Here is a 22,144-nt window from a genome sequence, read left to right as displayed (position 1 = left end):
GTCGAAAAATGTAGGAGACAGATACAGTTAGACAGATCGTTGACAAATCTTTAATATTAAGAAAAGCGGAATAGAGATGCAGGAAAACCACACCTCTCGTTAGAGGAATCACATTTGAGAGAAGTCGTCAGTATACGAAAACATGGTAACATTTACTGGCGATGGGAAAAAAGTGGAGAGTTTTTGATAATACTTTTTCAGTAATTTAGATGTATTGGAGAACGTTGCTAATATATTATAGTTTAAACTGTAGCTCTCTTGAGGGTAGATGACAAGATGGTTCAGTGCTCTCTGAAAATTTTACGGGATGAAAGAGGCACTAGTTGATGAATTCCATTCACAGAATTTAGAAACATGTAGACAGTGGAAAATTAGAGCTTTCTGTGAATTCAGGAAAGTGTAGGAAAGACATATTGGTTGACCTGATGTCTTTCTGAATGTTTTAAATGATATACTCATTATGCCTGACCTTGAGATATATTTGGATGACTCGGTTACTACCTATCACACAATAAACGCTATATTATGTGACGAAATCATTATCAGGCAAAGTGAGTTATGTAGGATCCCTCTCCAATTCATAATACATCTGCAATGTAATTGCGCACTTATTTAGACGTTCCAGTGGTTGAGAAACACTCTCTGTACTGTATCCTACACAATTTTGGTTGTGCTGTATGAATTTATTTCGGTTTATCTATAAAGTTTAAGTTGCATCAATCCAGTGCAGGTGGGGGTATGCTACTATGCTTTACTACTACTTTGGATTTCGATGTACGTCTAGCAATGGCCAATCCACTCTTGATGACGTGTATTAGTACCTACTGTATACCAGTTGAAGATCATTCGATTGGTCTTACACCAGAATATTTTCGAAGAAAGTGTATCTATGTGTTATTAAGATTACTTCAACGTCTGTCGTTAAGTGAGGAAGAGTGAGTAACTAGTCATCAAACTGGATCTTGTATTTCCCACATAAAAATGTAATACAAAACATCAGTAGACAATACAGAATTTGTGTAGTAACTATACCAGCATTTAACTTATGAATTTCGCAGTTCTTAGACGTCTTGTAGAAATTTTACGACACACTGTAGTCAGAAGGTCGTCCTCCTTCGCCAACCGAACGCAGTTTCACATGGGAATGTTCTCGTGCCAGAAGTCCATCCGCTCCTTATCCTTGTTCTGCTCCAGACTGTACTCTTCAGTGATGTGCAAGAAGTTTGGCGACGACACGCTGAATGGCTCCCACCTAACACTGTCATTGCCAGCATTTGGATCCCTGCAATACATGATTGATGGTTTCCATGATGAATCATTGGTTCACAAAGTCACGTCTTTGTCAGGTTAATTATATTAAAAGTATAGCACAGAAAAAGATCCAATATTGTAAAACTATAATTATGAGGTGAATTATTTGCACCGCAGATCACGTTCATTCTCTTTTAGGGCAGTGGCCCGCTCGCTCCGTGACCTCCATAAAATACTACGAGGGAAGTTCAATAAAGAATGATCATAAATTTTTTGAAACATACATACCTTTACCCAACCTCATAACGTTGGGTGTCCTACTAAAATTAGTCTCATACGAATTTAAAGTACTAGTCCCAGGGTTTCAGACAGCGTGCACAGGCATATTACAATTTTTTTTTGTAAGATCCTTCAGAATCGCCACCGCCAGCTCTAATTACTACTTCTTAAGAAGGAAACTGCCAGATACGAAGCTATTTCTTCAGGTTAAGGAATATAAAAGAGTCACCAGCGGCTATATCCGGACTATGGGGATGGTAAAGGATGCAATTACGTTGTTTTTTGTAGGACCTTCATTAACAACATCAACAATATGCGGCTCTGCAATCTCGCACACCTGCTGCTGCGGTAGGCGCACGCTGCAGTTTGCCCGCCTCTCACAGTCGAGAACCAAGCATACCAACAATGAAACTAGTACAGCGCGTTTATTATACATTAAGCTAACCGAATATCATAAGATTAAATTCCTCCGCAGGAAATTATGACCACAAAAAATGATAATTTTATATTGAAGAGCCCTCACATATGTGACGTAGAGATGTGATGGCTCGTGATCGTATCAGCCAATTTTGCAACATGTGTGTCTATGAATGACCACCAGAATTTTTGTCTTACCATCCTCATCATTTGTAACGTTGTGGGGATCTCACAGATAATGTGATCTGACTAATTAGTCGTGTCGCATAAACCAAGAATAATACATTTTTGTGTAGCAGGCGAGACACTGATTTAGCACCCTTTGTAATGTGTTAGGCAGTTCATATGCTACCATGCAGTTCCTTATTAGGTATAGCGATACTTAAAAATTCAGTGATTAATGACGAGATGTTTGTTATTTTTGATTTTGGGTACGAGCGTATGCGTGAAATTATTGTTCCTGTTAAATCACTATGCTGTAGCTTTCTGAATGCATTACATCACCTTACACAAATTAGTGGTGCAAGTGCTCAACAGTTTAGAGGTCACTAACTTTTGGCAGCTAAATAAGCAGATTCAATAAGCCTGAAGTGTTCATCGAACAACTATAGTCCTCTTGTGTAGTCACTGAACGTTCATTGTCTTATAGGATGTCAGAGTCTGCAGCGGTAATCACAATGTTCGTCAGCAAGTGCCCTTTTTTCAACAAATAATTTCTCAGGTGTCCTTAATGGAAACGAGCCAAGTTGTGGTTCTTGAAATTTTCCAGGCACAAAGAGTATTGTATGAAGTTTTGGGACTGAAAACCGGATAACGTCGACTTATGGTCACGATATTTCGGCTGACAAGCATTCACCCATCTTCGGGAGTGTTTACCACTGGAAATTGTTAGATCATGTCGCTATCTTCTTGCCAAAAACTGGAGCAAAGGCAGACCTCTGTCGAGTTCCGTATCTTCTTCGAATATTGCTCCGGCTATAGCGAGCAGGCACATACGTAATTTTGGTACTGCATGCGCGCTCTCTGTCGGAATGTGCTCTCGAGGAGATAAGATACAGACGTCAAAACTGATAAAATTAACTGTCGCTAAACTGTTTTTAGTAATAAAGTGTTCTCTTTCTGAAGAAATCAAAGAGATCACCGGCTCCCACGTCTTATCCAGCTGAAAGCCGCCATCGCGATTAATAAGATCTTGTGCGAGATGTATCTACTTCCAGTGATCCCAGAAGAATCACGTCGATGCCAAGATTTAAGCGACAGAATAATCCATGGAATTCCTACGACCTTATTCCGTTCCCCCACCTCCTCCACTTCTTCAAACAGATACGGCTCCCATACACCTCCCGTAAACTAGATCCCCTTCACCCGATGGTCTCTCCCATCCTCTCCTACACCCGTCCGCTGCCGCGACTGTATTTCCACGTCCCACTTGCTCTCCATCTCTCCACTCTCCATACCTTCCCCCAAGGTGGCTTCCACCAGATCCCCCCCCCCCCCCCCCGATGATGCCCTCCTCACCTCCATCTACCCCTCATGCCAACTTTGATCCTCCCTCCCTCTTCCTATGTTTGTTCCTATGGGCACCCTCTCTCCCTTCTCTACCCCTTCCCTCCCTCCTCCCTTTCTCCCCACTCCTCCCCCAGGCTTCCCCTACCCCCATACCTCCTACCACCTCCTCTGCCATTGGCATCTTTGCTCTCTCCTCTCCCTCCCCCACACCCTTCTTCCCCTCTTGGCAGGTCCCTGGATTAGCACACGTTACGCTGACATTCAAGCGCCAGAGATCATCGCCATCAGTTTCTCGTACATGTGCCATCGTGTTTGTGTTTAGTGCTCTTCGCCGTCACGCTCCTACGTTCACCTGTGCCGTCGAAGTCATCAGTGTTTGTGCGCCGTGCTGACAGTTTTTAGTGTGTCTTTTTCGAGTGTGAACGGCTTCGTGTTTCTTGTTCTCTGTGTCTACTGCTTTTTGCCGGCCACTTTGTTCAGTTTTTTCTGTGTCTTCTATATATTTTTTCATTGTCAAACCTGTGGCTGAAGAGCGGTGTAGGATGCTGCCGCCAGCCCTCCTTCTGTAAAGGTGTTCAAATAACAGTAAAGGAAAAAAATGGAATTCCCTGTGGAGATAGAATGCTCAGCTACGTCTGACTTAACTGGGCTGCGAAAGGTGTGTGTGGTGACAATGTCCAACGCATCTTTCACAAATTTGTGAGCGTTGCCAGACCAATGCAGGCTTTGCCACACTTTCAAGGTATTGTGCAGACTACAACCCTCTGCAATACCAGATCGTCCTTTGCCGAACAGAGAAGGGCACAATATTTGATATGAAGTTAGGATGTGAACTAGCAGTCTCCATTGATAAGCGCTCACCTCGAGATGGATGAATGGTTGTCTGCCGAAATATCGTGGCAAGAAGTCCGTGCGTTATCCGGCTGCAACCCCAAAACTTCATGGAATACGATGTAAGTTCTGTCATGACATGTATATAGTATCTGTACACATTCCAACCCTCATACCGCATTTCAGTAGCATGAAGCTGGAAGATCCGAAACAAAACGCCGCAAAATGAGTACCGTTCGGTAATCAATTTTCATATCAGGCAGTGGTGAGGTCGTGCAAACACTTCCAGTGTGGTCAAATGCTAGTGACGAAAAATGAAGTTTCATATTACCTCTCTTGAACGACAAAGCAAAGGCTGTGATGGTTGAATACCGGTGCATTACAATCGAGGCGACAATCTGAAATGAGTAAGGCAACCACGTATCGCTTTCTAAAGTACTGGAGGGGACTAGGAAATGCCGTTAAGTTCCTAGACCCGATGAAGGGAAACTCCTGATCTACACGTCCACGCGGTACAGAGTGGGCAACGTCACTTCATGTGATGAATAACGTAGACAGAGGCCGAGGGATGTGTGGGATAAGTCATCATCCCAGCATTTGTGGGCAGGGCACCCTCTTGCTCTGGAAATGAGAAATCACTTCCAAAGGCGGAAGAACCAGCTGGTGATCAACGTCATAGGATGTGGAAGACAACAGGAAACCATCTCATTAAAGAACTACGGTTATTCCAAACATCAGCAGTAAACCATGTCAGTATCTTCTGTAAAATTTTCCGGAGATAAAATAGTCCCCTAATCGAAACTCCGGTTGTGGTTTACCGAAGGTACAGATAAGGTGAAGGAAAAGAATCCCGATTTCAACATAGCAACTTGGAATGTGAGAACACTGCTACAGTGTAGCAAGCTAGAAAATGTAAAACTTGAAAAGGAATGACTGGAAATCGATATCCTAGGCATATCGGAGATGAGATGGCCCCAACCAGGTGATTTCTGGCCTGGAGAACACAGAGTCATCCACACCGGAACTGACCAAGATAGACCAAGAATGAGGGAAGTTGGAATAATTTTGAGGAAAAACTATGGCTCACGTGTCAAGGGATATGTGCAATATAGCTTTCGAATAATACTAGTCAAACTTGAAACTAAACCAAAGGACACTGTGATAATACATATATACGTGCCAACATCCAAAGAATAAGATGCAGTCGTTGACGAAATATACGAAGAAATAAGTAATGCGATGAGAAATGTTAAGGGAGATGACATCCTGATTTTGTCACGGGGGACTGGAATGCGGTTGTGGGTGAAGAACCAGAGGAAGGAATTGTTGCAAATATGGACTTGGAAGAGGAAATGAAAGAGGAGATCAACTAATCGAGTTCTGCTCCAGGCACCAATTAGTTGTTGCAAACACACTTTTACAACATCACAGCCGAAGAAGATACACATGGTTGGCCCCAGGAGACCAGAGGGACAACAGATTGATTACATTCTAGAAGAAGCACGTTTCAGGAACCAGGTAAAAGATTGCAGGAGGTATCCAGCTGCAGACATAGGTAGTGATCATAACCTGGTCCTGATGAAAAGTTCACTCAGATTCAAACATTTGATGAAGAAGTTATTAAAACTTAAATGGAAACAGAAAAACTGAAAACTGACGGACTGGCCAAGGCCTATGCTCACGAAACAGAGAACCTAGCAAAAATTTTCAACGTGGCGGAGTAAATGAAGACTGGGACCAAATTAAATCCGATATATACAAAGCAGCAGAAAAGATAGCTAGAAAAACTAAAACCAAAACCAAGAGGAAATGGATTACAGCAGATATTATTGAGCTTTTAGAAAGCAAGAGATTATACAAAAATGTAACTGCTCAACAAGGAAAAGCTGAATGTAGAAGACTAAGGAATTTAGTCAATAGAGAAGATAAGAAAGCAAAAGAAAATTTTCTTGAGGAAATGTGCAGGGAAGTGTAAGAAAATATGCATACGGAAGAACTGATTTAGCCTACAGAACGGCAAATCAATGTTTAAGAAACGTAAAACAGCACTCTCAGGCAAAATGGAAAATAAAGAAGGGAAAATGCTCTTTGTTGAAGACATGGTGAAGAGATGGAAGGAATACATAGAGGAGTTGTATGCCGGAACACCTCTTTCGGAGGAAATAAAAGAAAGAGAAGAGCAATTAGACAAAGATGACAAGGAAGATGACATTCTGTAAGAAAAATTTCATAAATCTCTAAAAGAACTATGGGAGAACAAAGCAACGGGTATTGATGACATCCCTGCAGAACTAATAAAGAATGCTGGTGACAGCTTGGAAACGATGCTGCTTAAGCTTATTAGGTCCCTCTATAACGCAGGACAGACACCGACAGACTTCAAGAAATGTATCATTGTTCTTGTACCAAAGAAGGCAGCAGCTACAAAATGTGAATAGTACAATGTTGACTGGAATACTCTCCTTCTAAATCTAAAGGTGGCAGAGGTAAAATACAGGGAGCGAAAGGCTATTTACAATTTGTACAGAAACCAGATGGCAGTTATAAGAGTCGAGGGACATGAAAGGGAAGCAGTGGTTGCGAAGGGAGTGAGACAGGGTTGTAGCCTATCCCCGATGTTATTCAATCTGTATATTGAGCAAGCAGTAAAGGAAACAAAAGAAAAATTCGGAGTAAGTATTAAAATCCATGGAGAAGAAATAAAAACTTTGAGGTCCGCCGATGACATTGTAATTCTGTCAGAGACAGCAAAGGACTTAGAAGAGCAGTTGAACGGAATGGACTGTGTCTTGAAACGAGGATATAAGATGAACTTCAACAAAAGCAAACCGAGGATAATGGAATGAAGTCGAATTAAGTCGGGTGATGCTGAGGGTATTACATTAGGAAATGAGACACTTAAAGTAGTAAAGGAGTTTTGCTATTTGGGGAGCAAAATAAGTGATAATGGTCGAAGTAGAGAGGATATAAAATGTCGACTGGCAATGGGAAGGAAAGCGTTTCTGAAGAAGAGACATTTGTCAACATCGAGTATAGATTTTTAAGTGTCAGGAAGTCGTTTCTGAAAGTATTTGTATGGAGTGTAGACATGTATCGAAGTGAAACATGGACGATAAATAGTTTAGACAAGAAGAGAATAGAAGAATTCGAACTGTGGTGCTACAGAAGAATGCTGAAGATTAGATGGGTAGATCACATAACTAATGAGGAGGCATTGAATAGAATTGGGGAGAAGAGGAGTTTGTGGCACAACTTGACAAGATGAAGGGACCGGTTGGTAGGACATGTTCTGAGGCATCAAGGGATCACAAATTTAGCATTTGAGGGCAGCGTGGAGGGTAAAAATCGTAGAGGGAGACCAAGAGATGAATACACTAAGCAGATTCAGAAAGATGCAGGTTGCGGTAAGTACTGGAAGAAGCTTGCACAGTTTAGAGTAGCATGGAGAGCTGCATCAAACCAGTCTCAGGACTGAAGACAGCAACAACAACCGAACTTTAAGCCTAATATCACATGTATCAAAAATTCTCATAAAAATAGTTCTGAAGATAATTGAAGAGAAAGTGGAGGATATGCTGAGTGAAGATCAGTTTGGTTCCAGCAGGGGATTGGGAACAAGAGAAACGATTCTGACACTGAGGCTCCTATTCGAAAAGCAATTACAGAAAAGTAAACCCACTTATATTGCCTTTGTAGACCTGGAAAAGGCTTTTGGTAACGTTATCTGGCAACAGATGTTCAGAGGTGGCAATGATTAGGAACAGTCTACAGGAACAAGAAGCAAATACTAGTAAAGAGGTAAGACAAGGATGTGCTCTCTCTCCTCTTATATTCAACGCTTACATCCAGGAACCTATAGACCAAGTTCGAGAAACTACTGAGGCGGGGATCAAAATTAATGGGCAGAAGATAGACGTGCTACGCCATGCAGATGATATTGCTATAGTCACGGAGACAAAAGATCTACAGGAAGTCCTCAGAACAATGGAAAGGATGCTATGCAATTAGCACGGAATGAGAATGAACAAGAAAAAGACTAGAGCGATGGTATGCAGTACAGGAGCAGAACCACTGAGAATGAGAATTGGAAGAGAGGAGCTGGAAGTGATAGAGGAATTTAATTACCTGGGAAGCAAAATCAAAAGGGATGGTAGAAGCCGGAAAGAAATTGCGAGCAGAATACAAAATGCCAAAACTGCATTTGATCGGAGGATATCTTACTGACCAGCAAGAACATCAGTCTGGAAATAGGGAAACGTATCATGAAAGCTTTCGTTTGGAGTGTGGCCCTATACGGATGTGAAACTTGGACAGTTGGAAGAGAAGAGAAGCGACTGCTAGAGGCCCTGGAGATGTGGTACTATAGAAGGACGATGAAGATCAGCTGGAGAGACAAAGTAACAAAAGAAGAAGTGCTTAGAAGAGTACAGGAAACCACATATCTGTGGAGCCACATCCAAACAATAAGAGACAAACTTGTAGGGCAAATCCTACTACACTACATCATCACTGGAACAGTAGCAGAAGGAGCTATTGAGGGAAGGAATCGGCGGGGCGACCAAGGATACCATACATACAACGGACCATGAATGACGTTGGATGTAACACATACTTGGAAATGAAGAGGAAGTCAGACAGAAGACGGTAATGGCGCTCTCCTGCAAATCAACCTCACGGCTAAACATTTGAGACCCGCTAGGTTTCGAGACCATTTCAGTTCAGAATGCCAACCGAAACGAGGCAGCGAATGTTGCACTGTGTCAGGCGAGTTCGCACGTTCTCTTTACATGAGTGGCTGCTGGATATAAACTCTGACACACATACACACACACAAAAAACACGATCCACCTTGGAAGAGTTTATGCAAATTGGCCACAAACTGAAATCCATAGAGGTATCGACGGAAAATGCAAAGTCATAAATTTTGGCGGCAGGTAAGCCATCCTGGACTTAGATTTCAACAAGATAATGGCCGCCCACACATGTAGAGAGTTTCTACTAGTACAGCAATTTATTAGCAAATATGGTATTAATGTGCCTGTCTTCCCGAAACTTTCCTCGTTTTTTTCCGTGACAGTGTTCTTATGTAAGCTCGCTATCCAATGTTTAACTGCACCTCACACACACCAATATCTTGCATATTTCCCAGCGCTATGTTATTATATATTATTGTATTTTTATGTGTTACATGATTTTCAGCGTTTTTGATTAAGTAATCATGCAGCAGACTGATGGTAAATACAGCAGTGCAGTCAGCATACGCTACAGATCAGATCTCACCCAACAATAATTCGTTTTATGTTCAGAGCTCTGGGCTTTTGTATTGAACCAATGTTCAGAGTTTTCAGATTATGCAAATTGCACAACATGTGCATTGCACGGATGACCTCCTACGAGGCGATTTCTACCACACTTGCAAAAAGTTCTTAAACTTTGAATTCACTAAGTCGCCTATCTTTTTTATGGTATTTGGTAATCATTACTTCTCGTTATTCAAGAATCTGTTTAGGACTGGCCTGTGAATGTTACATGTCATTGTTCCATAATGAATATTGATGTGTGTTTAATAGGTTCCGTCGGAATAACGGTTATAAACAGTTACAAACTGCTTAAGTTTTGGCTTGAGTGCTGCGGAAACAGAAGATGGCAGCTTTCAAATGCACACCAGTCATTCTCTCTACTGTCTCGAGTTTTTGTGTTTGAATACAACGTACACCAACGAACTGGAGGTAGAAATGCAACCCATCGTTTAAAAGTACTGTACCACATGCACCCGTATTGTAAATAAGAAATCATTATTGCAGCTACTGTGCTGTTAACGCACATTCTCCACAAATGAGTAGCATTTCTACCCTCATCTCTGTTCCCGCGTAAATTGTGCTCGCATAAGTCTTCAACTGAAGACAGTTGACTGAATGATCGATCATCATTTTCCTTGTGTTGTCCTATGCTGCTGCACTGTGAGCTAATAGTAGAGGAGGAAGCTGCTCTGAGACACGTTGCTAAACAGGCATTGAGGAGAGTAACTGGATTACCGAATAAAAATATGGAGTGTTATTTAAAAAGATGAATTGTTGCTCACATCTTTGTAACGAACGAGACCACGAGAAAAGCAATGAAAGACTTTATGTCCAACTGGTAGTTCACCATTTGCTTTGATACCTATTTTATTTTGTTTCAGAACTAAAGGCTGTTTGTGGTGGTCAGGACTGACGGAGCCCCCTGTATATAACCTGTTACGGAATTTCACATAAATTGACATTTCGAGAAAAATTAAAAGGGCTTTTTGTGTGCTAAAAACAGTGAGGTGTGAACTATAAATTGCTGAAAGACTGTGTCCATGGGCGCGATGAATATCAAATACTAAAAAGTGTAGTTTATTATCTGTAAAGCTCGCAACCAGCGATGCGTTGAACAAATAGCCTTTTGTTTATAGTATCTGTGTAATGTAGATGAAGAAGAACAGAGATAATTTTTTTGGGGTTGGATTTCTTTTCCTAGCTCGCTTCGTCTAGCGGAAGGCCGCCATCGTCTCACAGTCTGATATTTAATGTAAGTCGTATGTAAGGTATCAGAATATATTCCAATTGTTATTAGAAAGTGTTGGTTATTGAAGTAGTGAGCACCTTCAACAATAGCCACCATTAATTGTAATTAATAACTCTATTTCAGAACTTCTTATTGCGGGGAGCTGTCTTTCCCTAGCAGCATTTGGTCAGCCATTACGCTGACGATATTTTTTTAGTTAGAAATTCAGTCTGTAATATTAAATGTAAATGAGGGAGACTTCTGTATTTTGATCTTTTAATACACTCCTGGAAATGGAAAAAAGAACACATTGACACCGGTGTGTCAGACCCACCATACTTGCTCCGGACACTGCGAGAGGGCTGTACAAGCAATGATCACACGCACGGCACAGCGGACACACCAGGAACCGCGGTGTTGGCCGTCGAATGGCGCTAGCTGCGCAGCATTTGTGCACCGCCGCCGTCAGTGTCAGCCAGTTTGCCGTGGCATACGGAGCTCCATCGCAGTCTTTAACACTGGTAACATGCCGCGACAGCGTGGACGTGAACCGTATGTGCAGTTGACGGACTTTGAGCAAGGGCGTATAGTGGGCATGCGGGAGGCCGGGTGGACGTACCGCCGAATTGCTCAACACGTGGGGCGTGAGGTCTCCACAGTACATCGATGTTGTCGCCAGTGGTCGGCGGAAGGTGCACGTGCCCGTCGACCTGGGACCGGACCGCAGCGACGCACGGATGCACGCCAAGATCGTAGGATCCTACGCAGTGCCATAGGGGACCGCACCGCCACTTCCCAGCAAATTAGGGACACTGTTGCTCCTGGGGTATCGGCGAGGACCATTCGCAACCGTCTCCATGAAGCTGGGCTACGGTCCCGCACACCGTTAGGCCGTCTTCCGCTCACGCCCCAACATCGTGCAGCCCGCCTCCAGTGGTGTCGCGACAGGCGTGAATGGAGGGACGAATGGAGACGTGTCGTCTTCAGCGATGAGAGTCGCTTCTGCCTTGGTGCCAATGATGGTCGTATGCGTGTTTGGCGCCGTGCAGGTGAGCGCCACAATCAGGACTGCATACGACCGAGGCACACAGGGCCAACACCCGGCATCATGGTGTGGGGAGCGGTCTCCTACACTGGCCGTACACCACTGGTGATCGTCGAGGGGACACTGAATAGTGCACGGTACATCCAAACCGTCATCGAACCCATCGTTCTACCATTCCTAGACCGGCAAGGGAACTTGATGTTCCAACAGGACAATGCACGTCCGCATGTATCCCGTGCCACCCAACGTGCTCTAGAAGGTGTAAGTCAACTACCCTGGCCAGCAAGATCTCCGGATCTGTCCCCCATTGAGCATGTTTGGGACTGGATGAAGCGTCGTCTCACGCGGTCTGCACGTCCAGCACGAACGCTGGTCCAACTGAGGCGCCAGGTGGAAATGGCATGGCAAGCCGTTCCACAGGACTACATCCAGCATCTCTACGATCGTCTCCATGGGAGAATAGCAGCCTGCATTGCTGCGAAAGGTGGATATACACTGTACTAGTGCCGACATTGTGCATGCTCTGTTGCCTGTGTCTATGTGCCTGTGGTTCTGTCAGTGTGATCATGTAATGTATCTGACCCCAGGAATGTGTCAATAAAGTTTCCCCTTCCTGGGACAATGAATTAACGGTGTTCTTATTTCAATTTCCAGGAGTTTCAAAGCTAGCAAAGTAAAGACAAATTCCATTCATTAATGTTTTCGTACTGAATGAGTTAGTATATTTAAGATTGGCCACATAACGGCAGATGAGATTCTCCTCAGCTTTTGCCTTGCAGATAACGAATAGTAAATACAGAAAAATATTCCGTTTAATAAGCATAAAAAATATCTCAGTTTCCTTGTGAAAGTTGGTACATAAATGACCAGTAGCACCTGAGAACCAAATTAATCATTATGGTTTGGGTAAAAGCACTCATATTTTCTCTCCATAATAGCAGCACCACGCGAACTATGTGTTAGGAGGCGGTGAGTCGCGCGCTGTGTATAAAATATTATTTTGTGCGCACTTCGGAATAGTCAATGTCCGTACCTATGTTATCGTGGTGCTGCGTTATTTCAGAGTCTCATGCTAGCCCACAATATTTAACAGAGTAAATAATCTTACAGTACTGAGTGAATAATATTGAAGTATTCAGTATTTATTTTTTTGATTAATCACTGCTCTTAACCTACAGAATTTAACAAAACTCCCAATCCCTAGTACCGCGATAAACCTCAGCCAACAACCCGATCTGGTGATTCTGACCGGTGTATAACAATGTTTTCTTCGATGCAAGGCGACCATTTACATAAAGTTAGCGGAGATAAGCAGGGAATATAGTAGTAAATTTACCTGTCATGCAGTTCTTGATAATACCTTATTTTGTATACTCACCCAAACTTTATGAAGTTGCTCCAAGTGTCAACCATCCTCTGTCTCAAAGCACCCTCCAGAGTGTTCGGGTCCCACTCTACAGTGCTGGCGGTGTTAAGGAACAGGAATTTCGTTTCCGCTGCGTGAGGGGTACCTATGAGAGATAATTGCTTTATAGTAACACCAGCTTGCGAACAAAGCAAATAGTGTGAGATATATTAACTTCGTACAGCATTTTGTAAATCTAAGTGGAGACCTTCATCCATTAGCAAAAACGTATTCATCACCATAAAAAATTACTTGCACATGAAGACATATGTCAATCACGTAAAAATGTCCGTACAGTATATCGGTGATAGGCCGGCCGATGTGGCCGTGCGGTTCTAGGCGCGTCAGTCTGGAACCGCGTGACCGCTACGGTCGCAGGTTCGAATCCTGCCTCGGGCATGGATGTGTGTGATGTCCTTAGGTTAGTTAGGTTTAAGTAGTTCTAAGTTCTAGGGGACTAATGACCACAGATGTTGAGTCCCATAGTGCTCAGAACCATTTGAACCATTTTTTTATCGGTGATAGGCTTACATAGATTATTCCAATGGGGTTATTTAAATGAGAGGCGTTTGACCATTAGAGCGATTGAAAAAGAAAAACCATGAAAGAATTTCAGATCACAACAGAACTGCATACCATATCAGGGTTTAATTGTTTATATTATCACCCTCTCTCAGGGGTATGTCCTTTCGGAATTCTTGTACGTCTACCGTAATGTAAAATGATTTACCTAATCACAAAGTTCACTCACTGACTTCAGGTTTAATAAATGTGGAGCAGTTTTCGAAACTACTTTTGCTCCAGAGAGAATGTAACTTGCCTCCTCCAGCTACGAGTTCTTCCAGCCGACTTGTCTACTTGTCCGTTTATTTCTACATACCGGTACGTATTCTGCAAGCCACCTTACAGGTACGGTGGAGGGTACCTTGTACTGCTGTTCGCCCTACCCTTTTCTGTTTCACTTTCAAATGGACTGAGGGAAAAACGATTACATGCTTGTGTACGATCCACGATCACTCTTGTCTTCGCAGTCTTTGCGCGTAATGTGTTTATTGGCAGTAGTACCATCCTGCCGCCTGTCACAAATGTCCTTCTCTAAGTTTTCTCAATACTTTCTAGCGATAAGAACGCCTTCATCACTCCAGGGATTTCTGTTTCAAATCACGTAGCATTTCCGTAGAACATGTGTGTTGATCAAATCTACCGGTAATAGATATAGCCATACATCTCTGAATTGCTTCGGTGTCTTCCTTTAATCCGACCTCTGACCTGATGAGGAGTTCAGTGACTTGAGCAGTACCCAGAAGTGGTCACGAAAGTGTTCTCTACGCAGTCTCCATCAAACGTGAACTGAAATCAATCATTCGTCTTCCTAACAATTGACATTACGTGGTCGTTGCATAATATGTCGCTTTGCAACATTACGCCTAAATGCTTGATCGAAGTGACTGTAGCAAGCAGCACAAAAGTAAAATTGTATTCGAAAATTGTAGGATTGTTTTTCGCACACATCTGCATTGTTTTAAAAATGGTTCAAATGACTCTGAGCACTATGGGACTTAACATCTGAGGTCATCAGTACCCTAGAACCTAGAACTGCTTAAAAGTAACTAACCTAAGGACATCACACCCATCCATGCACGTGGCAGGACTCGAACCTGCGACCGTAGCGGCCACTGCGGCCGGCTCATTGATTTACATTTTGCCACATTCATAACAAGCTTCCATTCATCTTACCAAATAGAAAATCCTGTACAGTCAGTCTCTGATGACACTTCCCGGGCACTGTAACGTCATCAGCAGTCTTAAAGCCTGCATAGATTATCCGTCAGATCACATACGTCTATACTGAACAACAGTGGTCCTGCCACACTTGCCTGGGGCACTCTCGACGATGCTTTTGTCTTCGACGCACACTTACCGTCCAGGACAACGTATTGCCTCCTATAATATAAAAAGTCTTCCAACACTCATACATCTGAGAACCTATTCCGTAAGATCGGACCTATGTTAATAGTGTAAAGTGTCAGATTCTTTCCACGAATATTTCTCTCACGGAAAGTGAATGATTTCTTTTACACAAAGCCATAGTTTATGTAATAGTACTATATTTTGGTTGAGGACGAATTCATCCTTTGAAAGATGACTAATATGTTGAAATGGGTATAAAGAAGTTTCTTGCTCAAATTCTTGACATTCTTCCTCCGTGATTCAATTAAATCATATAACGTGTTTTGATATTCATTTCTCATGCGTTCTATGGCGATAAAACAAATTTTCTTATATATCTGAACCCTCTGATTAGGACTTGTCTTGTTACATCAAATTTCGTCTTTTACACCCCTTGAATACACTCATGGTCACAAATTAAGGATAATGCTGACTACAGTCTGGAACCGTGCTACCGCTATGGTCGCAGGATCGAATCCTGCCTTGGGCATGGATGTTTGTGATGTCCTTAGGTTACTTAGGTTTAAGTAGTTCTAAGTTCTAGGGGACTGATGATCTTAGAAGTTAAGTCCCATAGTGCTCAGAGCCATTTGAACCATTTTTTGATAATGCTGATACATGGTGAGACCACGTTCTGGTGGGCGGTTTGCGGGTTTAAATCACCTAGGCGTATGACCATGCGGTGCATTTGATCTGCGATCGTGGCACGGTGGCGCTGGCAGCAGTCCACATACGAAGAGGTGTGTTGGTGCATGTCACAGTACGGTGCAGCGAGTAAGTGTGCAGACGTTTTCAAACATGCTAATGGTGACTGTGTGCTAAACATGGCTCAAAGAACACATATTGATGACGTTATGAGGGGTAGAATACTAGGGCGACTGGAGGCTGGTCAAAAACAGCAGGTCGAGGCATGGGCCCTCCGTGTGCCACAAAGTGTGATCTCAAGATTATGGCAATGATTCCAGCAGACAGGAACCCAGTCCAGGCGCTATAGTACGGGACGTCCACAGTGTACAACAATACCAGAAGATTGATATCCCACCATCAGTGCCTGCACACGGCCACGAAGTACTACAGGTAGCCTTGCTCCGGACCTGACCGCAGCCACTGGAACAGATGTCTCCAGACACACAGTATACAGACGACTGAACAGACATGGGTTATTTGCCTGGAGACCTGCAAGGTGTCTTCCACTGATCCCTGGTCAGAGGAGAGCCCGTAAAGCCTGGTGTTAAGGACACAGTACATGGTCATTGAAACAGTGGTCCCAGATTATGTTCATGGGCGAGTCCAGGTATAGTCTGAACAGTGATTCTCGCCAGGTTTTCATCTGGCGTGAACCAGGAACCCTGTACCAACTCCTTAATGTCCTTGAAAGGGAACAGTATGGAGGTCGCGATTTGATAGTGTGTGTGTGGGGGGGGGGGGGTAATTATGATAAGTGCACGTACACCCCTGCATGTCTCTGACAGAGGAATTGTAACAGGTCAGGTGTATCGTGACGTCATTTTGCACCAGTATGTCCGCCTTTTCAGGGGTGCAGTGGGTCCCACCTTCCTCCTGATGGATGATAATGCACGGCCCCTGCCGAACTGCCATCGTGGAAGAGTGCCTTGAAACAGAAGATATCAGGCGTATGGAGTGTCCTGCCTGTTCTCCAGACCTAAATCCCATCGACCACGTTTGGGACGCTCTCGGTCGACGTATCGCTGCACGTCTCCAAACCCCTAGGACACTTCATGAGCTCCAACAGGCACTGGTGCAAGAATGGGAGTCTATACACCAGCAGTTCCTCGACCACCTGATCCAAAGTATGCCAACCCGTTGTGCGGTCTGTGTACGTGTGTATGGTGATCATATCCCATATTGATATCGGGGTACATGAGCAGGAAACAGTGGCGTTTTGTAGCATATGTATTTCGGGACGGTTTTCTCAACTTAATATCGTGGACTTACAGGTATCAGGTATGTGTCGTGTGTGTTCCCTATGTGTCTATGCTATTAGCGCCAATTTTGTGTAGTGTCACGTTGTGTGGCACCACATTCTGCAATTATCCTTAATTTATGAACATGAGTGTACAACACTCTGTAAAAGACTCATCGCTTTTTACAGTGTAAAATGCCTGTGCTGATTTTGTTACAGTGTTGAAGGATTATCAATTACATCGCCTAATGAAAGAACGCACTTACTGATTATTTAACGAACTAATTCACAACCAAAAAACTCACAGGAAATACCAACGTACACGGCCCAGCGACATTAATGTGATCGTCTCCTATATTCCACTTCAACATGCAATAACCAGTCACAGACGGCAGATGTTAGCACTAGTAGTGGAGGGGATATAAAGTGTCTCATGATGACGTGGAAAACAGTGCAGTCGCTGTCGTAATGCCGGAACGAAGTGATGTGTCTGTCGTCCTAAATGGCATGGTCACTGGCATTTTAGCCGGGGGCTGAAGCATTTCCCAAAAGGTTTGAGTTTATAAACTGTACGCTGTGGCTTAAGTATCTCACGCATAGTAAATTGGCGCTAACAGAAACTGTTGTGCACGAAAGGTCCCAGGTGACAGGCGTGAACAAGAACTGCGGAGATGTGTACGGGTGGATGGATGAGCAACTGACTGCCCAGATCAACAAAGGGGCTAAAGGGAGTGCCTTCTCAACGACCGATCGCCGAACATTGCTGGCTACGGGCCTCCGCAGCAGGCGCCTGGTGAACACACCCATGATGACTGCCGTTCATGGTTGGTGAAGGCTGGAATTTGCAAGCCAACACCGCAATTGGACGTCAACTGATCGGTGACACGTGGCCTTTTCAGGGGAATCACATTTAAAGATCCAACGGTAGCGTTCTCGTTTCCCGCGCACAGGGTCCCTCGTTCGATTCTCGGCGGGGTCAGGGATTTTTCCTGCCTTGAGGTGAGTGGTTGTTCTTGTATCACCATCATCATCATCATTAATCCCCACACGGTCGGAGGAAGGCAATGGGAAACCACCTCCACCAGGGCCTTGCCTAGTAGAGCTGTGCGGGTTTCCCGCATCGTCCCTTACGCTCCTCGGAGTATGGAACCTCATCATCATCATCAGCATCATCATTGTACAAAAGGCCGTTGGAGTGTACTGAGTGAAACATCTGGAAACAAGAGGAGGTGGAGGGGGCTTCATCACCCGGGGAATATTTTCGTGGCATTCCGTGAGCTCGTCATTCTGGAAGGCACAATGGATCAACACAAGTATGCATTTATCCCTGGGGAATGATGAGCATCCCTACATAAAGTTTGTTCTTCCTCCCTCGATGACGTCTACCAGCACGACAGTACGACATGTCACACAACTCGCAGTGTACGTGAGTGGTTTGAACGGCACCAGGATGAGTTTATCATGTTACCCGGGCCACCAGTTCCCCGGATTTAAACCCATTTATGAGTTTGTGCGAGCACATCGATCGGGCTGTTTGCACCATGGGACCTCAACCGAAAAAAATAGCGCATCTGGCCACGGCCCTGGAGTTGGCGTGACTCCACAGCTCGACATCCCAGTCGGTACGTTCAAGAATCTCACTGACTCTCTTCCTGCAGGTCCGGAAGCTGTCCGCGCTGCAAAAAGTTTCAGGCTTTTAACAATTGGTCACATTTTTGTGACTGGACAGTGTATATAGAAACCACTTCTTGTAACTAATCTAAACTAAGACAAGCAACATATGCCATGCAACATGAGGTATACTACATAGCTAGATAGTAATCAAATTCTTAGTTCTCGCAAGGCATCTGTCTCATTCTCCAGACGAAGGTTTCTTCAGACTCCTAGGACACTTTTTGCGTCTCACTTAACAAAGAAATGCGGTGCTTGTTTTGGTAAGCCAAATATTACTTTCAAAACTAAACTTCTTATGCTGATGAGAGCGAAAGTTTGCAGTGTTTATGTAGTTTGTCTTATAACAGTGTGGTATGGTCTTTAAATGCTAGATGCCTGATGGGATTTACACGAAAAAATAGGAATAACAATAAAATGTGTCAGCGAACAGAGTAGAGTTGAACATGTAATTACAGACGCAATCAAAAATTAAAAGTGTGAGGTGATCCACATGAGAGCTAAAAGGAATCCGTCAAACTTCAATTATACGATAAATCAGTCAAATCTTAAGGCCGTAAATTCAACTAAATGCCTAGGAATTACAATTACAAACAACTTAAATTCGAAAGAATACATAGAAAATGTTGTAGGAAAGAGAAACCAAAGACTGCGTGTTATTGGCAGAACACATAAAAAATGTAACACATCTACTAAAGATACTGCCTACATTACACTTGGCCGTCCTCTTTTGAAGTGCTGCTGCGCGGTCTGGAATCCTTACTAGGTAGGATTAACGGAGTGCACCGAGAAAGTTCACAGACGAACAACATGTTTTGTATTCTCGCGATATAGGGGAGAAATTTTGACGGACGTGATACAGGATTTGGGATGAACATCATTACAACAAAGGTGGTTTTCGTTGCATCGGAATGTTCTCACGAAATTTCAATCACCAATTTTTTCCTCTGAATGCGAAAATATTTTATTGAGGCCGACCTACATAGGAAGAAACGATCATCGTAATGAAATAAACCACAGAACGCACGGAAAGATACAGGTGATCGCTTTTTCCGTCCTCTGTTCGAGATTGGAATAAAAGAGAATGATTGTGAAGCTGGTTCGATGACCCCTCTGCCAGGAAGTTCAGTGTGATTTGCGAGCATCCATGTACATCCAGATGAATGGAGACGTGTACTGGGAGATCGTTGTGCAGCGGAGAGCGTAAAGAAGGGCTTTATCCAGCGGTGATCGTAAAACATCTAATGATGATTAATACGTTCCGTGAAAACAAACTGCGAAAAGTTTAAATTTATTAAAATCATCTCGCTTCTAAAACAAAGCGCTCAACAGCCGGTGTCGCAGCTTACGTACCATAGGTGGTGTTACCGCCGCTGGCGCCCGCTTTTAAAACAAAGCGCTCAACAGCCGGTGTCGCAGCTTACGTACCATAGGTGGTGTTACCGCCGCTGGCGCCGCGGTAGTCGAACAAGTAGTAGTAGACGGGCTGGTCGGACAGCTGCGACACGTAACGGACCAGCGAGTCTGTCGGCTCGGCGAAGTGCTGGTCCGTCCCCAGCTGCAGCAACAGAAGAGGTCAGTCAGCCAGGAGTTGCTCTCGTACAGGGTGTAGCAGCGTGATGCGAGTCGTGTTTTTTAAGTAAGTACCGTTTTGAAATTAAAAAATTACTTGCTAAGATATCTCAATTATTTTATTTTTACATGAAAGCCTGTACCTTGATCTACTTTTCTACATAATTTCCGTCAATATTGAGGCACTTGTCATAACGTTGTAGCAGTTTTTGAATACCCTCCTCATAGAAGTCTGCCATCTGACTTGTTAACCACTGCATCACCACTGTTTTGATTTCGTCATCGTCTTGAAGACGCTGACCGCCCAGGTTCAAAAATGGTTCAAATGGCTCTGAGCACTATGGGACTCAACTGCTGAGGTCATTAGTCCCCTAGAACTTAGAACTAGTTAAACCTAACTAACCTAAGGACATCACAAACATCCATGCCCGAGGCAGGATTCGAACCTGCGACCGTAGCGGTCTTGCGGTTCCAGACCGCCCAGGTGTTTCTTCAAGTTCAGGATAAGATAGTAGTCACTGGGCGCAAGATCGGGGCTATACACAGGATGACCTAGAGTTTCTCATCGAAAATATGTGGCCGGCCACTGGCCGAGCGGTTCTGGGCGCTTCAGTCCGGAACCACGCTGCTGCTGTGGTCGCAGGTTCGAGTCCTGCCTCGGGCATGGATGTGTCTGATGTCCTTAGTTTAGTTAGGTTTAAGTAGTTCTAAGTGTAGGGGACTGATGACTTCCGATGTTAAGTCCCATAGTGCTTAGAGCCATTTGAACCATTTTGAAAAGATGTGATGATAACTTTGGTCTGACTCGCCAAATGCGGACAGGCATTGTCTTGCAGCAAAACGATGCCCTTGCTCAACATGCCACGTATTTTGTTCTGAACTGAACGGCGTAGATTGTGCAATGTCTTACAGTAGGCTGCTGCATTGATTGTCTCATTATGAGGCAAAAATTCCACAAACAATACTTCTTTTCTGTCCCACATGATTTTCCGGGCAGAAATTGTTTGTTTAATTCACTTTTCTAGGTGAATCTGAATGCCACCATTCCACGGACTGTTGCTTTGATTCTGGTGTGACGTAGGCCACCCATGTTTCATCGCCCATAACAATTTGGCTTAAGAAATTATCACCATCGTTGTGGTACCGCTCAAGGAAAGTCAATGCACTGTCTAAACGTTTGGTTTTGTGCACATCGGTCAACACTTTCGGTACCCAACGTGCGCACAATTTTCGGGAATTCAAGTGCTCGGTCACAATGCCATACAAAACACTACGAGAAACATTAGGAAAGTCATCCTGCGAGAAGTAAATCGTAAAGCGTCTGTTTCCTCTCATCTTATTGTCCACTTCCTGCACCAAACTTGTATTAACGACTAAAGGACGCCCACTACGTTGTTCATCATGCACATCTGTGCGCCCATCTTTAAATGCTCTCACTCACTTTCTTACCATTCCACCACTAATAATGTTTTCTCCGTAAACGGCACAGTTCTCACGATGAATATCGATCGCTTTTAGGCCTTTAACACTAAGAAATCTTTAACAGCCCGTACTTCGCAGTCGGCGGGACTCACGATTATCGGAGGCATCTTAAACACTCAGTATACACAACGTAAACAAGGAAGAATCAGACTGTAATGGCGTCGGTGCGTGGACAGCGGATGTGCGCATGCACAGGGCGCTGACCGCAGCGCTGCGGCCGCGATGTGGCAAAACGGTACTTACTTAAACAACCCGCCTCGTAGATCAACGTAAATACTTC

The 22,144-nt window shown here is 43.8% G+C and overlaps 1 protein-coding gene across 1 annotated transcript in view; it reads right to left on the bottom strand.

The window, feature by feature from the left end:
• Positions 1–940: 940 nt before the first annotated feature.
• Positions 941–22,144, bottom strand: part of LOC124622422 (venom carboxylesterase-6-like) — an 86,210-nt gene continuing 65,006 nt past the window's right edge. The window contains exons 8-10 of the mRNA XM_047148115.1: positions 20,239–20,368; positions 13,239–13,371; positions 941–1,282 (exon numbers count right to left, since the gene is read on the bottom strand). Of these exons, the coding sequence (XP_047004071.1) occupies positions 1,135–1,282; positions 13,239–13,371; positions 20,239–20,368 (411 nt within the window). The 3' untranslated portion in view covers positions 941–1,134. The remainder of the gene's footprint in view (positions 1,283–13,238; positions 13,372–20,238; positions 20,369–22,144) is intronic.

This window comes from Schistocerca americana, chromosome 7 (genome assembly GCF_021461395.2).
Source record: "Schistocerca americana isolate TAMUIC-IGC-003095 chromosome 7, iqSchAmer2.1, whole genome shotgun sequence".
NCBI classification, from domain to species: Eukaryota; Metazoa; Arthropoda; class Insecta; order Orthoptera; family Acrididae; genus Schistocerca; species Schistocerca americana.
The sequence above is the reverse complement of the archived record's forward strand: the minus strand, read 5'-3'. Positions and strand labels throughout refer to the sequence as shown.